Source organism: Melanerpes formicivorus, unplaced genomic scaffold, assembly GCF_026170545.1.
Source record: "Melanerpes formicivorus ecotype bairdi unplaced genomic scaffold, bMelFor1.0.p_v2 SCAF_132, whole genome shotgun sequence".
In the NCBI taxonomy this organism is placed as follows: Eukaryota; Metazoa; Chordata; class Aves; order Piciformes; family Picidae; genus Melanerpes; species Melanerpes formicivorus.
This window is the reverse complement of record NW_027142484.1, coordinates 426063-450103: the sequence shown is the minus strand read 5'-3', so window position 1 is coordinate 450103 and position 24041 is coordinate 426063. Positions and strand designations below refer to the sequence as shown.

Genomic DNA, 24041 nt, shown 5'->3' with positions numbered 1-24041 from the left:
GCTCAGGTTGGCCATACCCAAACTCCCCCTGGCTGCTCCCCTCCAGCCTCCCCGTGGGGCAGCAACGCCTGTGCAGGCTGTGCCAGGCAGTGTGGTCCCACGGTGGCACTTTGGCTGTGGCATGGCTGGAGCAGAGTGCGCACTCAGAGATGTGCAGTGGCAGTCTGGGCCAGGCTTTGTCTGTGTTTCTCCTCTGGAGCAGCTGGAATGGATTCTTTGATGGTGCTTGTGAGAGGGACCAAGCTGCATTGTCCCTCTGTGGGGACAGGGCCTGCCAGGAGGCAGAAAGGGGCAGTGTCCCTTTTGTGTGAACCCTGAGCACAGGCATCTGCCTGCATCCCATCTGCCGCAGCAGAGCCCCATGGAGGTCTCTCTGTGCACAGAGACATACTCACAACGCTCCCGAGATAGAGAGGAGTCTCCAGATGCTCCCCAGCTCCCCGTTCTGTCTTGGGGACAGTTTTACTTCCACTTACTTGTCATTTCTGATCATGTCTTGCTTATCAGACTGCTGGGGACCAGCTGCTGCCAGGCTGTGGGCCTCACTCTCATCCCAGAAAGGGAAGCAGCTGAACGGGGAGCAGGGGGGAACTGCACCTCCCCAGTGGAAGAGTCAGCCCCAGACAAGTGAGAGGCAGGACTGCCGCTCGCAGCAAGAGGAAGAAACAACCCCTCCTGGAGCTCCCCTTGCTCGTCTGAACAAGGCCCCTCTGGCTCCACAGACAGCAGGATCCTGGGGGACCGTCAGGGCTCAGATCCCGGCAGCCTGCGAGCTGCAGTCTAAATACATCGCAGAGCATCTGCATAATTTATTCCTCTGTGAAGAGTTTAATTTATCAGCTCCAATAATAAACTCATCAATCTCCTCGGCCTCTTATCAGGACTGGGAGAAGATGCTCATCTTATAAGCAGTTAATTTCTCCCCCAGGCTGCTTCCCCTGCAGATCAGGGCCTTTGGTGTTACGGGATGTATGTCCCCACGGTCGAGGTTCCCCCTGCTCCTCTTCAGCTGAGGGCAGAAAAGGTGGTGCTCAAGAGACTGAGCTCAGCAGGAGCTCAGGAGGTTGTTGTGCTGGCCCAGGAGGTCAGGGTGGGATGGAGAGGGTGGAAGGAGGCATTTCTCCTCTTCCTTTTCTTCAGGGTCAGGTTGGGTGGGGCCTTGGGCAGCCTGGTCTAGCAGGAAGTGTCCTGGTCTATGGCAGGGAGGTTGGAGCCAGGTATCTTGAAGGTCCCTTCCAACCCAAACCATTCTGTGGATCTATGAATCTATGGAAGCCAGAAGGAGCTCCCAGGTCCTGCTGAGAGCTGAGCCACTCTGCAGCTCACAGCCACCCTTTGGGACCATCTGGCTGCCCTGACCCTTCTCTGGCACTGCCGCAGGGAGCCAGGCACTGGCCGAGGAGTGATCTGCTGGAGGGGCTGCTCAGCATCCCCCCAGGTCAGTGCTGCTGGGTGGTGCCCTCAGCCACAGAACCCTCCAGAACTTGCACCATCCTGGGCCTGAGGGCTTTGCTGTGGCAGGGGGCTGCATGGCCCTGTAGCAGGCGATGGGAAGTGTTTCCTTGTTGCGAGATCCGCAGCACTTCCCCTGCCCTGGTGCTGGGAGATGAAAGGAGTAGAAGTGTCTGCTCCTTTCTGCAGGCTGCTCAGGAGGTGACAGCTTTTATCTGCATCCCTTCTTGTTTGCCTGCTCCTGAAGCAGCAGTCCCTGCTCCTTCCTCTCTCTTATGACAGCTTTTTGGTTTTTTTCCTTTGCCCTTTGGTCCTTCTTGCTTGTTTCTCAGTCTCCCTGGGTTTGCTTTCTTCCTGGGAGCCCTGGGGCCCAGTCCTGCATGTGTTGGACACGTGGGGCTGTGCCCAGGGGCATGGCTCTGCTGGCACCTCTCCCCCGTGTGCTCTGTTGATGCTTCTGCTGCCCCAACCCTCTCATGCCCAGGATGTTGGTAAAATGCAGCTGGTGCTTGGCTGGCTCAGGACAAGATGCCAGCAGGGGCTCAAAGCTTGGCTTCCCAGGACAGTGCCGTGGCTGTGCCAAGAGCTGGCACAACCTGGGGCCTTGGTGTGTGCCTGTGGAAGGCTCCTGTGCTGCAGATGACTGCTGTGGTTTGGGTGGCTGGCTAGATGATGCCCATGCAGAGGCCCAGAGCATGTATAGGACAAGAGGAGCTGGCCTCAGGTTGGCCCAGGGGAGGTTGAGCTTGGCCATGAGGAACAATTTCTGTCCCTCGAGGCTTGTCCAGGCCTGGCCCAGGCTGCCCAAGGCAGTGTTGGAGTCCCCATCCCTGGAGGGGTTTATGGAGCTGTGGTGCTGAGGACCATGGGTTGGTGGAGCCCTGGCAGTGCTGGGTTAAGTGTTGGACTCCATGATCTGAAAGGTCTCTTCCAACCCAAATGATTCTATGATTCTACAGAACAGGGCCAGCAGGCATGGTGGGGCGTGTGGGTTGGTACTGCCAGTGCTACGGGGGCAGAGTCTCAGTGCACTGTGGTCCCTGAATGCCCCAGCAGGGCACACACACACACACAGAGGCACACGCACACACACACGTGCCCTGTGCCAGTTTGCTTTGGTCCTTGTTGTGGTTTAACCCCAGCTGGCCGCTGAGCCCCACACAGCCTCTCACCTGTTACTTTGCACAGTGGGATGGGGAGGATGGTCAGGATAAAAGGTAAACCTCCTGGGTTGAAATGAGAAGAGTTGTAACAACTAAGATGAACCAGGATAATGATGACAGCAGTGAAATAAACACAGCAAAAAGAGAGGGAAATAAGCCCCAAGGCAAGGGGTGCACCATGAAGGTGCCCACCCTCCACCAGCTGATGCCCAAGCATCTGCCCCTCCTGGCCAGCTGCCCGAGTTTGTACACTGGGCATGGTCTTCTGTGGGCTGGGACATCCCCTGTGGCTGGCTGGGTTCAGCTCTCCTGGCCCTGCTCCCTCCCAGCTCCTTGTGCTCCTGCTTGGAGGAATCCTTAACTTGGGATGAGTGCTACTTAGCAACGATTCCACCATCAGCTGTTTCCAGGTTATCCAGAGCCAGCTGCGGAAAGGAATTAACCCCATCCCAGACAGAACCAGGACAGCCCACGGGAGCAGCTCTGGTGGCTTTGCTCTCTTCCCACGGGGTCCTGTGAGCTCTTCTCCAGAGAGGAGCAGCTGGGGCTGTGGCAGCCGTGCCCGGGGCGCCTCGCTGTGGCCCCTGCTGGGACCCGAGCAGCCTCCTTTGACAGGCAGGGGGGCACCCCATGGCTGTGAAGTGTCCCAGGTGCGTGACAGGGGCTGCCACCCCTCTGCCAGCGAAGGCCGGGCCGCGTGTCCTAAGGAAGGTTCTGAGAGCCTGGCGGCACCCTCTGCCCACGCAGCGCACGGCGAGCTCCTGGCACAAAGGGAACGCGTGCGCCGGCCCCTTCCTCCCCCCTCTCTTCCTCAGCACCCTGCTCTGCTGGCACCAGCTGCAGCACAACAGGCATGCTCCAAGAAACCCCAAGTCATGCATTTTTAATTCCCTACAACACAGCAGCCATCTCAGCTGCTCACCCAGGAAGGAGCCTTAATGAGGAGCGAGCGGAGCGAGCAGGGCCAGCACGTTCCCAGCACACGGGGGAGCAGAGGCATCTGCAGGCACTCCTCCCGCCTGAGCCCGGGGCACCTCTCCTCTGTCTTCTGGAGGTGGGCCCAGCGCCCAGCTGGGCCCCTCTTGCTTGTCCCCGACAAGAAGGGTGACCCCGTGGAGGAAGTGGCTCTTAGCATTGCTGGCAATGCAGCTCCAGCCTTTCCTGGTCTCAGGCTGTGACCTGCCCGGGGGTCTGCCCAAGAGTAAACAAGCTGGGGTGGAGTAGCTCTCGAGAACCTGATCCAGGGTGGGAGAGGTGCATGAGGACCTGATCCAGGGTGGGAGAGGTGCATGAGGACCTGATCCAGGGTGGGAGAGGTACTTGAGGACCTGATCCAGGGTGGGAGAGGTGCATGAACACCAGATCCAGGGTGGGAGAGGTACATGAGAACCTGATCCAGGGTGGGAGAGGTGCATGAGGACCTGATCCAGGGTGGGAGAGGTGCATGAGCACCAGATCCAGGGTGGGAGAGGTGCTTAAGGACTTGATCCAGGGTGGGAGAGGTACTTGAGGACCTGATCCAGGGTGGGAGATGTACATGAGGACCTGACCCAGGGTGGGAGAGGTACATGAGGACCTGATCCAGGGTGGGAGAGGTGCATGAGCACCAGATCCAGGGTGGGAGAGGTGCTTAAGGACTTGATCCAGGGTGGGAGAGGTGCCTGAGGACCTTACCCAGGGTGGCAGAGATGCCCAAGGACACCTGCCAGTCCTCCAGCTCACCTGGGTGATGGGCAGAGCTCTCGTGGCTCTCACTGGGGCAGCAGCTGGTCTGCCCATGGGACTCAGGGGGGCTCAGGTGGGAGCAGGAGGCTGGGGGTACAGGGGTGCTGGGCACTCTGCTGTGGTGGGCAGCAGCTGTCTGCTCATGGGGTTCAGGGGGGCTCAGGTAGGCAGGAGGCTGGGGGTGCAGGGGTGCTGAGCACTCTGCTGTAGTGGGCAGCAGCCGTGGGTGCAAGCCCTGGGTGACTTTGTGTCTCTTCCTGGTGTCCCGTGGGGTGTTTGCTCTGGGGGTGCTCTCGGCCCCAGCCCTGTAGGTTGCTCTCCTGAGGCTGCCTCTACATGGCTGAAGTGTCCCCAGGGACACTGCACTGATGCTGTCCTTGATCTGCTGCCCACAGGTTGATGAGGAGGGAGTGCTGTGACCCCGTGCCTGTGACAGTCCTTCCAGGTAAGCACTGCCCTGTCCTTCTCTTGGCTTTTGGAAGTGCTCTGGCTCTCCTGAGGGGAGGTGGTGTGGAGAGGGCTCAGGCTGGTAGGGACCCTGCAGCCTCGTCCTGAGAGGGGTTGGCCTGTCTGTGGCAGTGGGGATGGGCCCTGGCTGTGGTGCTCAGGGTTAGCTGTGTGGGGGGCTAAGGACAGAGACAGGGCTGGGGCTGGCAAAGGGTGGCAGAGCTCCAGCTGGGTGGGACAGGACATGTTCAGGCGGGCTGCAAGTGATGCAGGAGCAGTTGTGAGTCCAGGAGGAGCAGTTGTAAGTCCAGGGTAGGTCATTACTCCATGATGTGCTTTGAGGAGACATCAAGAGGAAAGGTCCTGAGGGGCATACTGGTTGCCCAGCTCTGCCTGGGTCCATCCAGATGGGATCCAGGATCTCTGCTGGGACAGGCACCATTGCTGTGGGTGCTGCTTCCAGTCCTGGCTGCTTGGCTGCTGCCCCATGCCATGGGGCTTTTTCCTGCCCTGCCTGAGGGCACCTGCAGTGTGTCCTTCCAGATGTGTCCCCATCTGCACCAGGGCTGGGGTCTGCAAGGGACTCCAGCTTCTGCCCCTGCCCCCAGGCTGTGACCTGCCAGCCCCACTCACCACCGACATTTGCCATGTCCCACCTCAGGGCAGGGACAAGCTGAGGAGCAAGGGACCCCTGTGCCAACAACATGGGCACCTGCTGTGGCCACCCCTTCTCCCTGGACACCAGGCAGGCCGGGCTGTGGCACACAGCAAGCCAGGGATGCCAGGCTGCAGGGCGAAGGCTTGGGAGCCAGAGCAGAAGCTAAGGACAGGTCAAATGCCAAGGCACCAGCAGCCTGGGTGCCACTCAGCAGGCTCCTTCCAGGGCCAGCAGCTCCGCTCCAAGGCCCCTGGAAGGCCCTGGGTTCACCTCCCGAGTTCTCCTGGCAGCTGGCGGTGCCCAGCGTGGGCTGTGCCGCGTTCCCTTGCGGGGGCCGGGAGCGCGGCGGGGGCTGGGCTGCCCTCTGTGTTTGTGCCACGCTGTGCCACGGCCGTGTGCTGCCAGGGGTGCTGCTCCGCAGGGCTGCGCCAGTTGTCTAGGCGCCGGCTGCCAATGCAGGGCAGGTGCAGCCCTGGAGTCTGCTGGGGGGGAGGCGGGGATGGATTGTGGCTGCGCTGAGCCACACGGGCGTCCTGCCAAGCTTTTCCTCTCCTGCCTCCTGTGCTGGGGGAAGGCGGCTCTGCCTGGGCCCGCGGCACAGCCAGGGCCGGCAGGGCACGCCCCTGGTGCCGTGGCAGCACCCTCTTGGGGCACCCATGGCAGATCACTCCACGGGAGACCCCGCTCGGACCTGCGCCTCCTGGCTTCGCGGCACAGCAGCAGATCCGCCCGGGAGGAGGGCCCCTGGAGATGGGGTCCCTGCTGCAGGGCTTTGTTTGCAGCCCTGAAGGGCAAGGGGCACCCCTGGGACATGGAGATGCTTCTCAGGATCCTTGAGAGTAGCTGGGTCAGGAGCCTGGCACAGCCCTGCCCCTGCTCTGTGCCCACCTTAGCTGCCTGAACCTCTTGTGCCAGAGCAGCTCTGCCCGGGGCAGGCCCTGCAGGGCGGGAAGGGGTGCAGGGATGCCAGGATTAGCGTCCAGCCTCAGACAGGCAGATGGAGGCAGGTTATCCTATTAGCCAGGGCTCAGCAGCTGAGCACTCCTCCAGGCTGCCCCAGCAGTGGGTGCTTGGGGCCCCTGCCCTGGCAGGATGTTGTTGTGGGGTGGCAGCCACCCCCAGACCGGCGCTGGATAGCTTCTGCACCCAGGCAGCACCTAGCAGCAGGTCAGATACATGCCCCTGGTCAGCACCAGCAGCCCTGGACCCTGTGCTCTGCTGTGGGGGCCTGGAGCTTTGGCAGGGGGGCACTGGCAGGGGTGGGGGCTGGGGCAGGGCTGAGGCCATGGTGGGTGAGGGTGGCTTGGGGGTGGTGATGTGGCCTTGCTGGTGAGGATGATGAAGTAGTGGTGAGTCCTGACAGCAGCAGGGCTGCTAGAAGCCCTCGGGGTTCTGGCTTCTCCTTGTGTCTGCCTCTCCTGAGCTGGCACTGGCAGTGGGCACAGGGCAGCCCTGGAGCTCCTGCAGCTTTTGAGCTGTGCAGGGCACTGAGCTGGGTCAGCCTGGGGCATGGCATCACCCACGTGTTGAGGGGCTGGGTGCTTACCTGCTGCCCACTGTGCAGGGATGGGGCGAGGCTGCTGAGATGGGAGTGGGAGGTGTGGGAACCCTGTATTTATTTGTCCTTGGGCTGGTGCCACCTTCCTGGCTGTGCCTGCCTACAGTTGTGCCCAGAGAGAGAGGGAGCAGATGGGAATCCTGCCAGCCTGTCCACGGTGGGGCAGGCTCCAGGGTCGGGATCCTCCTGGCTGTGTGCTCGGCAGGTGTGCCTGGCCCAGGCATGGTCTGATGTGCTGGTGGGCTGGGGGGTGTGTGTGGGAGGGGTTCTGATGCACTGGCTCCACATGAGGGGTTTCAGGGGCCGGTGGGACGAGAGGAGCTGCCAGGCCCTGCAGTGCACACATCCAGGCAGCAGGACCTGCGGTCCACAAGACTCTGGAAGGCTTTGATCCTGGTGGTGGTTTCCAGCTGCTGTGGTGGTGCAGTGAGGAGGGGTCTGCCCCTGTCCCCGCTGTCCCTGCCGGCTGGGGTGGCAGCAGGAAGGAGGGTGCGAGGCTGGGGACCCCGACCGGGGCGCACAGGGCCCCACACGTGCTCCGGGAGCGTGGAGCTGTGGTTTCCAAGGTGACTGTTAAGTGATGTTCCTATGGCTACACACCACTGCTGCTCCCAGCCGCTGCGGGGGGAGCCCGAGGAGCCCCCCAGGCCCTCCACCGAGCTCCTTTCACTGCAGCCATCCCCTGCCTCCTGCTCTGGGGACGCCTTCCCTGGCTCTTGGTGCTGGGCTCTGCCGGGCTCTGCAGCCCCTGAGGCCTGGGTCTCCACACTGGGACGGGCTTGGGGGGTGATGGGGCTCTGGGGACAGCAGCAGACACCACAGCCCTGTGTTAGTGGTGCCAGCTCCGGTGAGCTCCCTCATGGCACGCCGTGGATGCCAGCTGCGTGGCAGGGGCCTGGGTCCTGCGGCTTCTGAGCTTCAGCCATCTGAGCCTCTCTGCCCCGCCTCCAGGCTGGGGCACCCTGAGCTAGGGCCCTGTAGGGACAGACTGGGGTGCTGGGTGGCCCATGGGGCTGACTCTGAGGGTGTGCTGCACTGGGAGGGGTGAGGGCAGCGGGAGGAAGGACCATGGGCACCGAGGCTTCACTAGGAGCTGGGACAGGTGTGGGGGGCACTGCAGGGCAGGGAGCAGCTCTGATGGAGAGGAGCCTGGGGAAGCTGAGGGCTGGCAGCAGGTTTGCTCCCAGGAGGTGCAGGACTTGCTCTTTAATCATCTACTCATGCCCAGTGACCCAGTAACCCTGGCAAACAGGGAGAGGGAGATCGATGGGCAGGAGAATTACCCGGCAGGCTCTGCAGGACACTGGTCGATGGGCACTGCTCCCTCGTTAGCCACGGGCACCCCCACACCCAGGCTGGGGCCACAGCGCCCACAGCCCTGCCCAGCCCGCCTGGGACAGTGCTGGAGGCCACAGGTGGTGGTGGTAAAGGAGATTGCTGAGCTGGCACAGGTTGCCTTGTTCTCCCCATCACGTGTGGCTGGGACAGGGCCACGGCAAACAGCGGGGCCGTCTGACCTGCTTGTGCCCAGATAAGGATGAGGCTCCGGGCAGGGCCCTGCCTGCCAGCCCCGGGGCCGGTTGGAGCCTCCCCACATCCTGCGAGGGGCACCGAGCCGAGGGCAGCAGCGTCCCTCCCGCTGCTCGGTCCCCCCCGCCCCGCCTGCCACAGAGTCTGCGACCATCGACCGTGCGCCAGCCGTAGCCGCGGCCAGCCCTGGTCAATCAGTGACAGCCAGTCCGGGCCAGAGGACGGCTCTGCTCCCTCATGGGCATCGCCAGCCATGCCAAGGCGGACGTGCCCCAAGGCTCCGAGGTGAGGGCTGCACCCCCTGAAGGGCTGCAGAGGGCTGGGGCTCCGGGCAGGGCTGCTCTGCGTGACCCAGGACTCCCCAACCCTGGAGGGACTCAGGAGTGGTGAGGATCTTGCACAGGAGCTGCAGGCAGGGCCAGGAGCAGGATGGGGCCAGTGCAGGAGCAGAGCTGGGGTGGGAGCTGCTGGAGCATGTGTCAGCATGCATCTGAGGAGCAGGCATGGCCTGGGCTCTGTGGCTGTGCTAGAAGGGTCCATGCTGGGGCAGGTGTGTGGATGTGCCACCCTGTCCCAGGGCAGCTGCCTTGGTGCTGGTGGGGTCGGGGGAGGTCTGGGGCTGTCCTGGTCGGTGCTGTCAGGGCAGCAGCCCCAGGGTACAGGGCTCATGCCCAGTGATCCCAGGAGTGACAGCCTTGTGTGCTGCTCACTGCACCCACCCCAGCTCGGGTGGTCCCCTTGGTCCCCTTTTACCCTCCACAGCCCTGGGGTGCCAGGGGAGCCCTGGAGTTCAGCGAGCTGGCACAGCTGCTGCCCTGCCTGCGTGTGGCTGTGGGGCAGAGCTGGGGTGGTTTTGCTTCTCCACGCATCAGCATGACCCCAGGACCTGTTTCCCACTGCATGGATGCTGTCACTCCCTGCCACCCCCCCCGGACAGCTGCATTTGGGCCAGAGAGCAGCTGCCTGCAGGTCCCTTGTGCCATGCCCGAAGGACCAGCTGTGGAGGGGCACCTGGGGATGTGGTGAACCAGATGCTCCCATGCTTCCCAGTCTCAGGAGACCCTGTTCCTCAGAGGGATGTCACAGAGTCACTGGTGCCCTGCTTTGGCTGGGCTGGGATCCTGCCAGCCGTTTGGAGGCAACCAGGGTGAAGCTGGCAGGGGCAGAAGCTGGGGCAGCTGCCCTGAGCTGGCTGCAGGTCCATCCCATCCCAGCAGCATCTCTGCATGTAAAGGGGGAGGGGTGCTGGGGCTGGGACTCCTCCTGAGCCTCTTCCTTCTGCTTCTCCTGCTCTTTTGCTCACCGTTCTGCTCCTGAGGATGCTTTCCTGCTTGCTGTGAGTGCTGTGCAGTTCCTGGGCTGGGCACAGCTCTGTGTGCTTGGCATTGGCATTAATATTGGTTTGGCTGTTCCATTCAATCTGTTCCCAGCTCAGCCCACAGGGCTCCTCTCTGTTCCTGATCTGCTGGGGGAGGGGTCCTGGGGTGACAGAACAAAGTGCTGCGGTTTAGGGCCAAATGCAGGCAGCCAGGCACCTGAGTGGAGGGGCAAAGCTGGAACAGTGCAGCAGCAGGCATGGAGGGGTAAAGAGATGTAACCCTGGCTCAGCCAAGCAGCGGTGCCAGCCCTAGGCAGGCTGCCTACTTGCTGGAGAGATCTGCTTGCAGGTTCCTGCAAGACCTCGTGGTTGGGTGTGGGTTAACCCAGCCTGGTGCCTGGCCGCGATGCCCCCCGCGGGGGAAGCTGCAGAAGGTGTGAGGCTCTGCTCTGCCCCCATGCTGAGACTGGTGAGCTCCTCCTCGCTCTTGTGCAGGCTGCCTTGCTGCCGAGGTGCCAGCTGCTGTTATCCCTGTTCGATTTCCAGCGCTCCCTCGCAGGCTGTTCGCATCCCTGGGGCTGCTGCTGAGACCTCCCTGCCGTGCGTGAAGCGCTGAGAGGGACCAGAGCCCTCCTGAAGGGCATGGCTCTGTATGCCCCTTGGCTGGGGCCTGTCAGTGCCCCCCAGAGCGTGCCTGCGGGGGCAGGGGGTGTGCCAGGCGAGGGGAGCCCGGGGAGGCGTCAGGTGAGCGGGCTGCGGACTGCCGGCCGCGGGTGAGCAAATCCTTACATAAAGTGAGGGCAGCGCTGCACAGGCTGCAGACAGCGCTGACGCAGGAGGGGAAACTGGCCCCCGGTGTGTGGGCTTGAAATTAGGCCATTTCCTAAGCATCCACAGCACAGAGGAGGGGCCGAGGAGCTTTCCAGGAAGAGGAGTGAGCTTCAGAGGAGAGCTGAGGGGAAGGAGTTTGGTGAAAGAAAGCCAATGGGGTCCTGGGGTGCATTCAGAGGAGTGTGTCCGGCAGAGCCAGGGAGGTTCTCCTCCCCCTCTACTTTGTCCTGCTGAGACCTCACCTGGAATATTGCATCCAGCTCTGGGCTCCCCAGTTCAGGAGGGACAGGGATCTGCTGGAGAGAGTCCAAGGGAGGGCTGTGAGGATGATGGATTGGAGCACTGCCTGGTGAAGAGAGGCTGAGAGCCCTGGGGCTGTTTAGTCTGGAGAGGAGAAGGCTGAGAGGGGATTTAATAAATGTTCATAAATATCTAAAGGGTGGGGGTCAGGAGGGAGGGCACAGGCTCTGCTCACTTGCACCCTGAGATAGGACAAGGGGCAATGGGTATTAGCTGCAGCAGAGGAGGTTCCACCTCAGCATGAGGAGGAACTTCTTCACTGGGAGGATCACAGAGCACTGGAGCAGGCTGCCCAGAGAGGTTGTGGAGTCTCCTTCTCTGGAGACTTTCCAGCCCCATCTGGATGCATTCCTGTGTGACCTGTGCTGGATTCTCTGCTCCTGCTCTGGCAGGGGGGTTGGACTTGATGATCTCTTTGGGTCCCTTCCAACCCCTAACATCCTGGGTTCTGTGATCCTGTGACAGGGTTTGCAGAGGTGGCACCTGGTGTGCCAGCAGCCCTGTCCCTGCCCCGAGTGTGGAAAGAGCAACCTGCCAGCTCTGGCTCCATGTGGAGCTGAGTTCCTGTGCCAGGCTGCAGGACCTGGTGCCAATGCTGCCAGCAGCTGTCTCTGGGCTCCCTTTGGCTGCCCCAGGACTGAGTGGTAGCACCAGGAAAGGGCCAGCTTCCATGCTAGGGGAGGAGTACCAGCTGGTCCCCCTGCTGCCTTGGTTTCTTCAGATCTTGCCTGTTGCCCCTTTCAAGGTCTCACCCTCACAGTGCCAGAAGTGCACATTTCCCAGGATTCTCCCTGCCAAATCCCCTCCCTCCAGGGGAAAATTTGGGGGTACAGGGAGTGGTGGCCATGGTTCTGCATTGCCTCTCACCCTGGGGGAACCTGGAGCCCCATGGAGAACTCTGCAGGTGCCAGAGCAGTGTTACAGTGTGGAATAGTCCCCATGGCACAGCTGCCCTTGGCACAGGGATTTGTGAGAGGTGGCAGAGAAGGTGGTTGGGACTCTGTAACAACAGGAATGGTAGAGATCAGGGCAGGGAATGCTGCTTCTCACAGCATGAGAGCTTAAAGTGGCAGACTTTGCAACCCCTTGTGAGGACTCGTGCAAAGAGGCCTTGGAACGTCCAGTCCAACCCCCCTGCACTCAGCAGGGACATCACCAACTAGATCAGGCTGCCCAAAGCCTTGTCCAGCCTTACCTTGAATGTCTCCAGGGATGGAGCCTCAACCACCTCCCTGGGAAACCTGTTGCAGTGTTCCACCACCCTCATAGTGCAGAACTTGTTCCTCACATCCAATCTAAATCTGCTCTGCTCTCATTTCAAACCATTGTCCCTCCTCCTGTCCCTGCAGGCCTCTACAAACAGTCCCTCTGCAGCCTTCTTGGAGCCCCTTCAGGTTCTGGAGGCTGCTCTTAGGTCTGCCTGGAGCCTTCTCTTCTCCAAGCTGAACACCCTGAGCTCCCTCAGCCTGTCCTTGCAGCAGAGCTGCTCCCTGATCATTTTCATGTCCCTCCTGTGGACCCTCTCCATCAGCTCCATGTCCTTCCTGTGCTGAGGGCTCCAGAGCTGGATGCAGCCCTGCAGGTGAGGTCTCCCCAGAGCAGAGCAGAGGGGCAGGATCCCCTCTCTCCATCTCTGGCCACCCTGCTTTGGATGCAGCCCAGGCTGCCCTTGGCCTTCTGTGCTGCAAGCTCACACTGCTGGCTCCTGCCCAGCTTCTCACCCACCAGCACCCCCAAGTCCTTTTCTGCAGGGCTGCTCTCAGTCTCCTCACCCCCAGCCTGTGCTGCTCTCTAGGATTGGCCTGAGCTAGGTACAGGACCTTGCCCTTTGCCTTATTGAACCTCCTGAGCTGCTCCTCAGCCCAGTTCTGCAGCCTGCCCAGGTGCCTCTGGATGGCACCATCCCATCCTTCAGCCTCCTCACCCACACCTCTCAGCTTGGTGCCATCTGCAGTCCTGCTGAGGGTGCCTCAGCCTGTCTGTTGATGTCATTGATGGAGCTATGGAACAGCAGTGGTCCCAGCACAGGCCCCTGAGGGATACCACTTGTCACCCAGCTCCAGCTGGACATCAGGCTGTTGACCACTGACCTTTGACTCTTTGGATTATAATTTCTAAGGCACTCAATCTCCATTTCCCCTCCCTGCCCCCAAGAGAAGTGATTTTTAACCAAGTTGATTCAATCAGGAGATGAATGTGAAGGGCTGATGGAGTTTGGGCTGGAGGTGCCCAGTGCATTGCTCTCACCATTCACCAGTTGCCTCTTGCACATTATTTGGGAATTAATGAGGTGCCAGAAGACTGGGGGGGGAGAGGGGAACTGGAATAATCCTGGCAGTTACCATCTGGAGCATTTAATTTCTCCCTGTAGTGAAATAACAAGACAGGGTAGGGGGTAAAAAAAGGAGGAAAGAAATAAAGTCAGTGAAGGGTGGTAGAAGAACAGAGCTAGAGGCAGCAGGCACAGACTCTGATGGGTGCCAGGGCCAAGCTGGGCAGGGGGAGGTTTGCCACTGAGAGGCTATGAGCTGTGACCACCTCTGCCTGCTGGGACCCCTGGTCACAGGACTGAGTCAAGGGGCAGGTCCTGGCCTGCTTGGCTTGTTGGCACAGGGTGGTATCAGAAGGTGGTTGGGGCACCACGAAGGGACAGTTGTGGCTTTGCTCTTGCTACATAACCTGGCTGGTGGTGATGTGTGGGAGGCAGGAAAGCAGTTGGTGGGTGCCAGGTCCCTCTGGGCACCACTTAGTCAGAGGGAGGCTTGGAGTCTGGGACGTCTCCCACAGAGCAGTGCCTGCTGTGAGGTGTAACCCTGCCCACATGGCTCTGGAGAGGTGATGGGCAGAGCTTGGGGCAGGTGGGGCAGCAGCTCTCTACTGGCTGGCAGGTCCTCACCAGCTGGTGGAGGTGTAGGTGCCCCACTTCAGGAGGTCTTCCTGCTCCTCTGCTGCCCGTGAGGGTGGGCAGTGGTGCTCTGATGTGGTGCCATCTGTTCAGGGCTTACCCACCCCGTGTGGATCCCTCCCCATAGGATGCAGGCACCACGTGGAGCTGTGTTTCTGATCCCTTCTCTCTTTACTGTCTGCATCTTCCCAGCAGAGCCTCCTGCTCCTCCTCTCCTGGGTCTGATCTCTTGAGGGCCTTTGCCTGCTCGCAGGCTCACACCGTGCTTCATTCATGGCTTGAGTTGGAAGTGACCTCAAAGGTCAGGTTAAGGTGCTGCCTGATGCCCAGCTGGCAGCAGCTGAGCAGCACTTGTGGCACCTTGTTTTGTGCCCAGCCTTCAGCTACCTCCAGGCTTGACCATGCAGCAAGCAGTTGCACTCTTCTGGTGAGGCTTTGCCCATCCCATGGCAGCTGCCAGCCTCAGGGAGCAAGCCCATGCCAGGGGCTGGCAGGGCCCTTTGGTGGCCCATGTCCCAGCCTTCGCACAGGCACAGCATCTTCCCAGCTTCCTTCAGCCATGCTTTGGCATCAGCTGTTGAGGTTTGAGACCATGAGCTCTCAGGGCTGTGTGTGGGTCCTGCCAAGGGTCTGCATGGTTCCTGCCTCACCCACGGTCCCTGTCCTACTGTAACCAGCTTCTCTGGACAATGTGCCGCCCTCCCCTGTCCCCTGGGAGCCTGTCACACTGCTGGTGGCAGGCTCATGGAGCTCCTGTGGCTGGAGGTTTCTTCTCTTGGCCTGGAGCTGCTTGGTGTGACTCTGCCATGTGCTGGCCATGGCTGCTGGCTCCACGTTCTGACTTCACATGCTCCCCTCTGGCCTTTGGCCCAGAGATGTTTCTGCCATCTCCCTTCCTGGCCACTCTTACTCCTTTGTCTTCTGTGCTCTGAGACCTCAACCTCCTCCCTGGCTGTTTGTGACTCATGGTCATCACAGCCACTTCTTCCCCTTGCCAGCCCCACCTCATCCCTGGTGTCTCTGACTCAAAGCCACGGGGCCAGGTGGCCTTGGATCCTTGCCTTGAATCTGTGCCTGGGATCCCTGCACCCCTCACCTGAGACCTGCTTGGTCCCAGCCTGTGCTCTGGAGCTGCAGTTCTGAGGGTCTTGGGGCCTGTGTGGGGCCTGGAGGGGCATGGGATGGGGCACGCTGTGTGCCCGGTGGAGCAGGAGGCTTTCCAGTGCCACCAGACCTGTCTCTCCTTGCCCCAGGCATGGCTTTGGCTTCCTTTGCTGCTGCACAGAAATGTCTCTCTTATACCTTTGGAAAAGGACTGGTTGGGGATGACCCCAACTATCAGGGCACAAGGATTTGACCCACGCTAGAGTGGGATTGGGAGACAAGGAGTGATGGCTCCCTGGTCCTGGCAGAAGCACCCAAGGTCTGCAGTGCAGGTTATGAGCTGAAGGAAAGGAGGAGCCCAGAGCTGGCTCCTCCTGGGCTGATCTCATTGGCATGACCGAGCCATGACTTCCCTTCTGGGATCAGAGTCATGGAGCTGCCATACTCCAGGACCTGCTAGAACCAACCCATGACCCCAGACTTGCCAGTCTGAGCCTGCAGCTGCCTTTGCCTGCTCTGCCCCTGCAAGGAGTGGGCAGCAGATGCTGCCCCAGCTGGGAGAGGTGCTTGAGGCTTGGCCACCTTGGCAGTCTCATCGATGCCCGCCTGGCGCGGTGCCTGGGCTGCAGGAAGAGCCATTAGTCATTTCCTGGACAGATCCAGGCCACACTGGGAACCTCTCCAGCTCTGGGGGGTGTGGGGGCTATTTCTGGGTGAGGATTGTGATGAAAGCCTTGGGTCCCAGCCAGCCATGGAGTGGACACAGGCCCAGGCACGGTCCCGTAGGGACCCCACGTCCCATCTGCTCTTGGCAAGGGGGTTGCCAGCCTGGCCAGCCCTGGAGCATGGGTCTGACCCGCTGGGCAGGGGATGGTCCTCCTGGCTTTAGCCAGCCCTGGCAGCAGGGGACTGGCAGAAATAGCAGCCGTGGCGGTGGCTCTTGTGGCTCCATGCTGGAGCTGCTCCTGCCCCCAGTCCATGTGTGGCTTCTCTGGCCCGGGCAGGTCTGGGGGGTGCCAGCACAGGTCACCCGGCCCCCTGCTCCCGGCGCTCTGGCACAGGGCCGCTGCTGCATCCTGTTTGTTGTCCAAACACCAGCCCCTTGGAAAGCCCCTGGCAGGCAGCCTTGCCCGGCAGGCTGCTGGAGGTGCTGCTGAGGTCTGCAGCCCTGGGACTGGTCCAGCTGTTTGCAGATGTGTGCTGGGTGGTGACCACCTCTGAGTGGACCTCACAGTGGGCAGCGCTTCGGCACTGGGGGTGTTCAGTCTGGAGAAGAGGGGAGACCTTCTGGCTCTCCACAGCTCCCTAAATGAGCTTGGAGCCAGGTGGGGTTGGTCTCTTCTCCCAAGGAACAAGTGGTGGGACAAAAGGAACTGGCCTCAGGCTGCCTCAGGAGAGGTTGAGGTTGGCCATGAGGAACAATTTCTGCCCCTTGAGGGTTGTCCAGGCCTGGCCCAGGGCAGAGGTAGAGTCCCCATCCCTGGAGGGGTTTCAGAGCTGTGGTGCTGAGGGCCATGGGTTGGTGGTGCCCTGGCAGTGCTGGGTCAAGAGTTGGACTCCATGATCTTGAAGGTCTTTCCCAGCCACAACAATTCTGGTTCTAACTGCAGCATGAACACTCTGCAGGACCACAACCAAGACCTTGCCCTGTAGATAGATCTGTAAGAAAATGTTAAAGGCATAGCCTAAAACTGCCACAATGCCAGAGCCAGGCAGGGGGCTGAGCCCCCTCTGAGTCACACCTGCTGATGTCCAGCCTCCCCAGCACATTCCCCCTGGCAGATGGGGAAGGAGGCAGGCAGGCCCTCCAGATGTACTGGTGCAGATGTGGAGATGGCAGTCCGTGGTTGCAGATGGGAAAGAGGGCAACTGGGATGAACTTCAGGCATTGGTGGTGGTGAGGAAATTGCTGATCAAAGGAGCAGAGCAGGCCAGGAGCTGGGAACAGCCCTCCTCTGTGCCTCGGCAGTGTCCAGACCCTCTGTGGTGGCTCTGGTGGGAGTGCTGTGCCCTGAGCCCCACCTGGGTCACCAGGGACTCTGGGGCCCACCTGCCTGGTATGGGGTAAACCCTGGCAGCTCCTTGCCTTGCTGCCAGGATGAGGAAGGGTCCCTTCTGATGGGGGTCTCTGCAATGAGGCCATGCCCTCTGTGGGGGCAGGCAAAGCATGCAGTGGCAGTTGGCCCTTTTAGGGGACACTTGTGGGGATCACTGCATGGTGTGGTGCTTCTTGGTGAGGTCCCTGACATGGGGCAATCCTCTGCAACGCCCTCAGCATGAGGGTTCCTGGGGGGGGGCAGTGCCCACTGACTCCATGTGGTTTGAAACCCTTTAGGAGTCTCCTTGCGATATTCCTGCAGGGTTGCTTGGAGGTTCCTGGGTCAGAGCCAAGAGATGGACAGCTCCGTGTGGGGCAGTCAGGGGTCCTGTATGAGGGTCCTGGTGGGGTGGCCTGGGTGGAGTGTAGGAGTCCTCAACTGGGTCCCTGTCAGGGTCCCCCACTGGCTCGCCAAGTGGAGTTTGGGTGTCCCAGCTGGGGTCCTCATCTGCTGCGGGGATGCCCTTAGGCAGTGTGGGGGACCCTGCCTGCTGGGGGGGGGGTGTGTGGGGTGGGTGTAGGGATCTCGTGGGGTCCCTATGAGGATGGCTGTATGCAGTGTGTGGGTGGGTTCCTTGCCTGCCGGGGCGAGGGTCCTGCAGGGGTGCTCCTATGAAGTGCGAGGGTCCCTTGCCACCCGGGGCGGGGGCAGTCCCGAAGGGATGCCCACGTGCAGTGGCTGGGGGTCCTCTGCCGGGGGACCTTCCAAAGCGGGATCCCCCCCGCGGGGTCCCAGCCTGGGTAGCCTTCTGACGCTTCTCGTTCCCCGCAGGGCCCCCGGGCGGGCGGTGAGCGCGGCCCGCGGTGCCGGTGCCGGTGGCGGTGCCGGCCGCCCCTCCGCGCCGCACGGAGCATGCCTCTGAGCCCCGCCGGCAGCAAGCATGAGAGCCCGGAGTCGCCGCCGCCAGAACCGCCGCCGGAGCGACAGCCCCGCGCCGCCGGGGAGCCGGGCGCCGGCCTGCGGGAGGAGACGCGGCTCGACCCGGCCCGGGGCGTCCCCGGGCCCCGCTCCCCCAAGCTGGCGGCCCCGGTGCGCATGGAGGAGCCCGCGCCCGGCGCCATCGTCGTCCGCATCGGCATCCCCGACCTGCAGCAGACGGTGAGTGCCCGGCCGGCCGCGCTCCCGGCCCCGACCCCGCTCCCGGCGGCGACCGCTCCGGCACCGCCAGGCAAACTTCGCCCCGCCGCGGGCGGGGGGCGTCCGGCCCCGGCGGGACGGCGTAGGGGCGCGCCTCGCCTCGCTGCCCGGCTCCCCGGAGCACCGCTCCCCGGCACCCTCGGTGCCCCCTACCGCTCCTCTGCCCGGTCCCCCCTGCTCCCCTTCTCCCGCAGAGCCCGGCGGGGCCGGGCCGGGCAGCCCCGGCTGCGGCGCTACCTTCCCGCGGCCCCGCACCGCCCGGGACCTGCCTGAGCCCCGAGTCGGCAGCGGCGGGGCTGGCGTGGGGGCGGGCACAGCACGGGGGGCTCCGGTACCGCTGTGTTACCGCTTCCAGTATCACTCCGGCCGCGGCGGGGGCTGCGCTGGGCGGCAGGAGCCGATGGCTGCCGGTGTGCGGGCAGGGCAGCGGGGCTGTGCCCATCCGGCTGCCGGTACGTGGGCGCAGCGGGTGCCAGGTGCCAGGCCTGGGCGCAGCGAAGCTGGGCGCAGTGGGGAGCGCTGCGCTGGGTGACCCTGTCACAGGTGGGACGTGCAGGAGTCCCCCGCTGGGAGCCGAGGCGTGACAGAGGAGGACGTGGGGATGGACTGAGGGCAGTGAGAGGGGGAAGGAGGTCTCTTGGGAGCCTGTCGTGGTGGTTTACTCACTGACGGAGGGGTGCCAGCGGCCGGCGCTGGTGGCACCGGGGCAGAGGGCCGAGCTGCTGGCACGCCGGCAGGCACAGCTCGGCTGCCAGGCTGCTGCTCTGCTGTCGAAGAATCGGGCAGGCTCTGGGCAAGCAGTGGCCCTGCACTGCAGGAGGGCTTTGTGACCTGATGGGGTTGTGACCGAGGGTCTGGGGGACGGTGGGACTGCTTGTCCCCCTCACCTTAGCTTCTCCTCACCCGTCCCAGAACTGATGCGCAGCCCCAGGGCTCATCCTGCTTCAGCCCTCGCTCTGAATTCTGCTGGGTGATGCTGGGCACAAGGGCTGTTGGTGAGGCCCTTGATCTGCAGAGCACCATGGTGGTGTCTACCTCACTGTCCCCTGGGCACTGCCCAGCACCTCCCTCCCCTGCCTAGGCTTGGTTTGGGAGGTGTGTGAGCAGTGGAACTGGTGTGGTGGGACGTTGAACCCCCCATCCCTTCATCCTCTACCGCTTCCCGGGCACACGGTCCCAAGCTGAAGTGAAGCAGCTCAGCCTTGTCAGAGTGAATGCCCCCAGGCAGGGAGGGAATGAGGCACTTCAGGCAATGCTGAACATTTTGCATGCACAAGGCAGGAATTTCCCTCCCACACCTCCCCTCCCCTAGGGGCAGATGCAGCTGAAGAGTGGAAGTGTTTCTGGTGCTGCCTTCTTGGGCTAGAGGTGGGAGAGAGCCAGCAGAGTAGGAGCCCTGGAGAGACCCTCAGGCTTCCTGGGTCTGGGGGCTTTGCTCCATGGGACAGCCAAGCCAGAAGGGCAGACAGTGCTTGGGTGCTGGCAGGGAGCTATGGGGAGCACTGGGATGTGGAGCAGCCCTTTGGGTGCAGGTATGAGCAGCCTGCCCAGCCCTTTGTGCCCTGCCAGCCTGGTTGGTGAGCACAGGAGCTGGCAGTGGTCATAACTTCAGGCCTGGCTCTGTGGGGAGCAGCCGCAGGTTACAGGTCCAGCATGGTCCTACCTGACCAGCCCTGTCCCTACCCATTGGGCAGCATGCCCTGGGTTTCATGGGCTGCAGGTGGAAGCTGGAGGCTGTGCTGTCTGGCACCTGCTCCTCTGGCCAGGGTGACAGCAGCTGTGGGTGCAGTTGCCTGCCCAGCACAGCAGCTCTGGGCAGCAGGGCAGGGTGACTGTGGTCTGCATGAGGAGCCAAGACACCCCTTGCTGTCACAGCACACTACCAGGCTGGTGCCAGGACATTCCTTTCTCCAGTCCAGGCAGTGCTGGCAGAGGGCTGTGGCTTTCATGGTGCCAGGTGGGGGCTGACTTACCAAGTAGGAGCTGCTTGGTTTGCAAACTCCTCTGCTCCAACTGAGGTTCCTCCCACCAAAGGGAGGCAGGAGAAACCCAGGGGCTCATCAGCAGCATCCCTGGGAGCTGTGTAGTGTGCTGGACCTTCCCTAGGCCCCTGGGTGTCAGCTCCCTGCTCTGGGCAGCATTTGTTGCTCACACCTTGAGCAGACAGCTTGGTCCCTGTCTGCAAGGTGACATCCAAGCAGATGGGGGCTTGACCAGTGTGAAAGGGGACAAGGGGAAAAGAAGCAATGGAGCAGCTTGCTGCCATGCTCCCAACTCCTCCATGAGAGGCTCTGGCAGGTGTTGGAGGGGATTTGCTGCTTTGGAGAAGCTCACGGGACAGATGCTCTAGAGCTGAGGGTTGCCTGCCTTCTCCTCCCCTCTGTGGGGACATGAGGTCCCTGGTCTCACCCTGCTGGGGAGCAGGGAGGATCCTAGACCTCTGCCCTGCTCCAGCTCCTGGCCTGTGTGGGTCCTGCAGCTCCCTGCAGTTAGTGGCCCTTGTGCTGGCACTTGTCTGACAGCCTGGCTCTCCATCCCAGGGCTGCTGTGGCTTGGCAGGGCTGTCACATGCTGTCTGTCAGGGTGGGGACACCTTTCCTGGCATGGTCCCTTGCTGCTCAGGCCCTTTTCTCTGGACTGGGGTAGGTCCAGGAACTTCAGAGGAGCTGCTGTGGAGTTGCTCCCCTGAGCCTGTGTCTGCAGAGCAGACCCTGAGGCACAGGCACCCCTCAGAGGTGTCCCTGCCCCGCTTTGGCCTTGCTGGGGTGGTGGCCCTCCCTGATGGGCATCCAGCATGGACACTGCCTCTGGGTCCCTGTGAAGCTCTTGCTCCAGGCCAGGGTTAGTGTCTGCACCCTGGGAGGGGGCTCATGGTTGGACTGAGGGAGGGGAAGGGTAGGGGTAGGGCACAGGACCCTGGTGGCACCTTCAGGTGAGGCAGTCAGATGCCTGCCCTGTGATGGGAACGCTCCTCTCCTCCCTGGAGCTGACCAGGGTTGGGTTGCTGTGAGTGATGGAGCTCCAGGGACAATCCAAGAGAGGAGAGGCTTCCCCCTCTGTCTGCTCTAGGGAGCACAGCCACGAGGAGAAGGGAGGGAACCCCAGCAGGGATCGAGGGCTCGGTGTGCCACAGGGGCTTTGCTCACTGAGCTCCAGCCCTTGCTGGCTCTGAGCTGACCCCAGCCCCTCCTGCCACGGGTACCTCTGGGTCGTGGCAGCTGCAGCACACGGCTGCTGTTTGCCGTGGCAAACCCTGCTCGGGGTGGCAATTGGCCCTCCTGGCGCCTCTGCCCCCGGAGGGGACAAGTGGCCTTTCAGTCAGAGTCCATTAGCTGCCAGTGCTGCAGAGCTCAGGGCTTCAGCTGGGCAGACCCTTTGTGGAGCCTCCAGGTGGGGTTTTGGGCTGTGAAGCTGCTGGCTTTTCAAGGGGAGTTTCCCAGGTCTCTTGGAGCTGTCTCCAAGCCTCTTTTAGGTTCCTTTGCCACTCTTCATCACAGGGTTTTATTCACCTGAAAGCCTCTGAATTCACTCTGAGTGGTTTCCATTGTTAGGAACAAGTCTCCACCCCAGGCTGTGACCTTGTCTCTGAAGAGGGGAACCCTCCAGACAAATCAGTGCTGCCACAGTGCTGGGCCAGGCTTTCAGCTTCAAGGGTCTGAGCTCTCAGCTCAGGGCAGTGGGGCTGGAGCTGCTCCCTAGCAGTAGAGAGGGCTTGGGAAGGGAGCCTGGAGCTGCTCCCCAGCAGTAGAGAGAGCTTGAGAAGGGAGCCTGGAGCTGCTCCCCAGCAGTAGAGAGAGCTTGAGAAGGGAGCCTGGAGCTGCTCCCCAGCAGTAGAGCGAGCTTGAGAAGGGAGCCTGGAGCTGCTCCCCAGCAGTAGAGAGAGCTTGAGAAGGGAGCCTGGAGCTGCTCCCCAGCAGTAGAGAGAGCTTGAGAAGGGAGCCTGGAGCTGCTCCCCAGCAGTAGAGAGAGCTTGAGAAGGGAGCCTGGAGCTGCTCCTCAGCGGTAGAGAGAGCTTGAGAAGGGAGCCTGGAGCTGCTCCCCAGCAGTAGAGAGAGCTTGAGAAGGGAGCCTGGAGCTGCTCCTCAGCGGTAGAGAGAGCTTGAGAAGGGAGCCTGGAGCTGCTCCCCAGCGGTAGAGAGAGCTTGAGAAGGGAGCCTGGAGCTGCTCCTCAGCGGTAGAGAGAGCTTGAGAAGGGAGCCTGGAGCTGCTCCCCAGCAGTAGAGAGAGCTTGAGAAGGGAGCCTGGAGCTGGTCCCCAGCAGTAGAGAGAGCTTGAGAAGGGAGCCTGGAGCTGCTCATCAGCAGTAGAGAGAGCTTGAGAAGGGAGCCTGGAGCTGCTCCCCAGCAGTAGAGAGAGCTTGAGAAGGGAGCCTGGAGCTGCTCCCCAGCAGTAGAGAAAGCTTGAGAAGGGAGCCTGGAGCTGGTCCCCAGCAGTAGAGAGAGCTTGAGAAGGGAGCCTGGAGCTGCTCCCCAGCAGTAGAGAGAGCTTGAGAAGGGAGCCTGGAGCTGCTCCCCAGCAGTACAGAGAGCTTGAGAAGGGAGCCTGGAGCTGCTCCCCAGCAGTAGAGAGAGCTTGAGAAGGGAGCCTGGAGCACAGAAGAGGTAGGACATGTCTCCTGCTGCACACAGATGCAGAGGTGAGGTGGAAGGATGAGGCTGAGCTTGGGTGGGAAGGGAGCACCTCTTGCTTACCAGAAGGAGACTCCCTTCCTACAGTGCAGAGGCAGGTGGTGACACTCCCTGTGGTGCAGGTGGAGAGCTGGGGATGTGGACAGGCTGGAAGCCCCTCAGAGAACTCCCCCACAGAGCCTAGCAGTGACCCCCTGCTTCCTGACAGCCTCAGGGAGCCACAGGCTTCCCAAAGCCCCAGGGAGCAGCCTTGCAGGCCATGGGCTGCCCTGGGCAGGGGCTCTGCAGGGGCTGTCACACTGCTCCTCTGCTGGGGACTGCCTGGCACCCTGGTCAGGAGCCACACCATAGCCTCTGTCCTGCATGGCCCCTTGCAGATGGCTCCACTGGATGTCTTTCATGGTGCCCCAAATCTGCTGTCCCCTCTTCCCCTCTGTGAGCTCTGGGAGGCAGCTGAGCTGTGGAAAGGAAGGTGCCACAGGAGGGGTGCCTCTGGTGGCTTCAGCTGTGGGTCCTTCCCTCTCCCGCCTCCCCCTTCCCTCTCAGGTGGAGGGAAGCTGTTGCAGGTCACGGTGGTGGCCTGGCAGGAGGAGGAGGGACAATTTGTGCTGTTGTGGAGGGAAGGGGTGATCCTGGGAGCAGAGAGCCTTTGGGGGGCAGATGCTGGGGTGGGAGGAGAAGACAGAGAGCTGTTTGTGTTGGAGAGCAGGGAGCTGTGGGAGGGTTTCTTGTGATGGTGCCCTTCAGGAGCACGTGGGCTGGGGCTGGGCTGCCCAGGGAAGCCTGGAGCATGGGGACACCACCCCCCTGTGGCAGGGGTGTGGGCATGGCTGTGGTGGTGCTCTGCTCCTCACCAGCCCTGGCAGTGCCGGGGGGCTGCTGCTGTCTCTCCTGCCTGTCTGGGTGCAGCCCTGTGGTGATGGTGGTCTCAGGCCAGATCCTTGATTCCCAAGGTGTCAGGATCAGTTGGTGAGGTGGGCCTGCAGCCCTGGGCAGGACTGGGTCTGCTCTGCCAAGGGGACCATGCTGAAGCATGTGTCACAGCCAGGAAAGCCTGGGTGATGCTGAAGGACCCACATCCTGCAGGAGGATGTTCTCTGGGGGGCAGGCAGTGGGGTCTGGCATCTTTCCTCTGCTGACACCGTGCCCTGGGAGAGTTCCTCCTCCGTGCAAACCTGTTGGGGAC

The 24041-nt window shown here is 62.0% G+C and overlaps 1 protein-coding gene across 2 annotated transcripts in view; it reads left to right on the top strand.

Annotated features, from left to right (window-relative positions):
• SHANK3 (SH3 and multiple ankyrin repeat domains 3) overlaps window positions 1–24041 on the top strand; it is a 253022-nt gene that overhangs the window by 4955 nt on the left and 224026 nt on the right. For both annotated transcript variants that reach the window (XM_068168106.1, XM_068168105.1), the window contains exons 2-3: window positions 4736–4785; window positions 17862–18188. In XM_068168106.1, the coding sequence (XP_068024207.1) occupies window positions 17943–18188 (246 nt within the window). In that variant the 5' untranslated portion in view covers window positions 4736–4785; window positions 17862–17942. The remainder of the gene's footprint in view (window positions 1–4735; window positions 4786–17861; window positions 18189–24041) is intronic.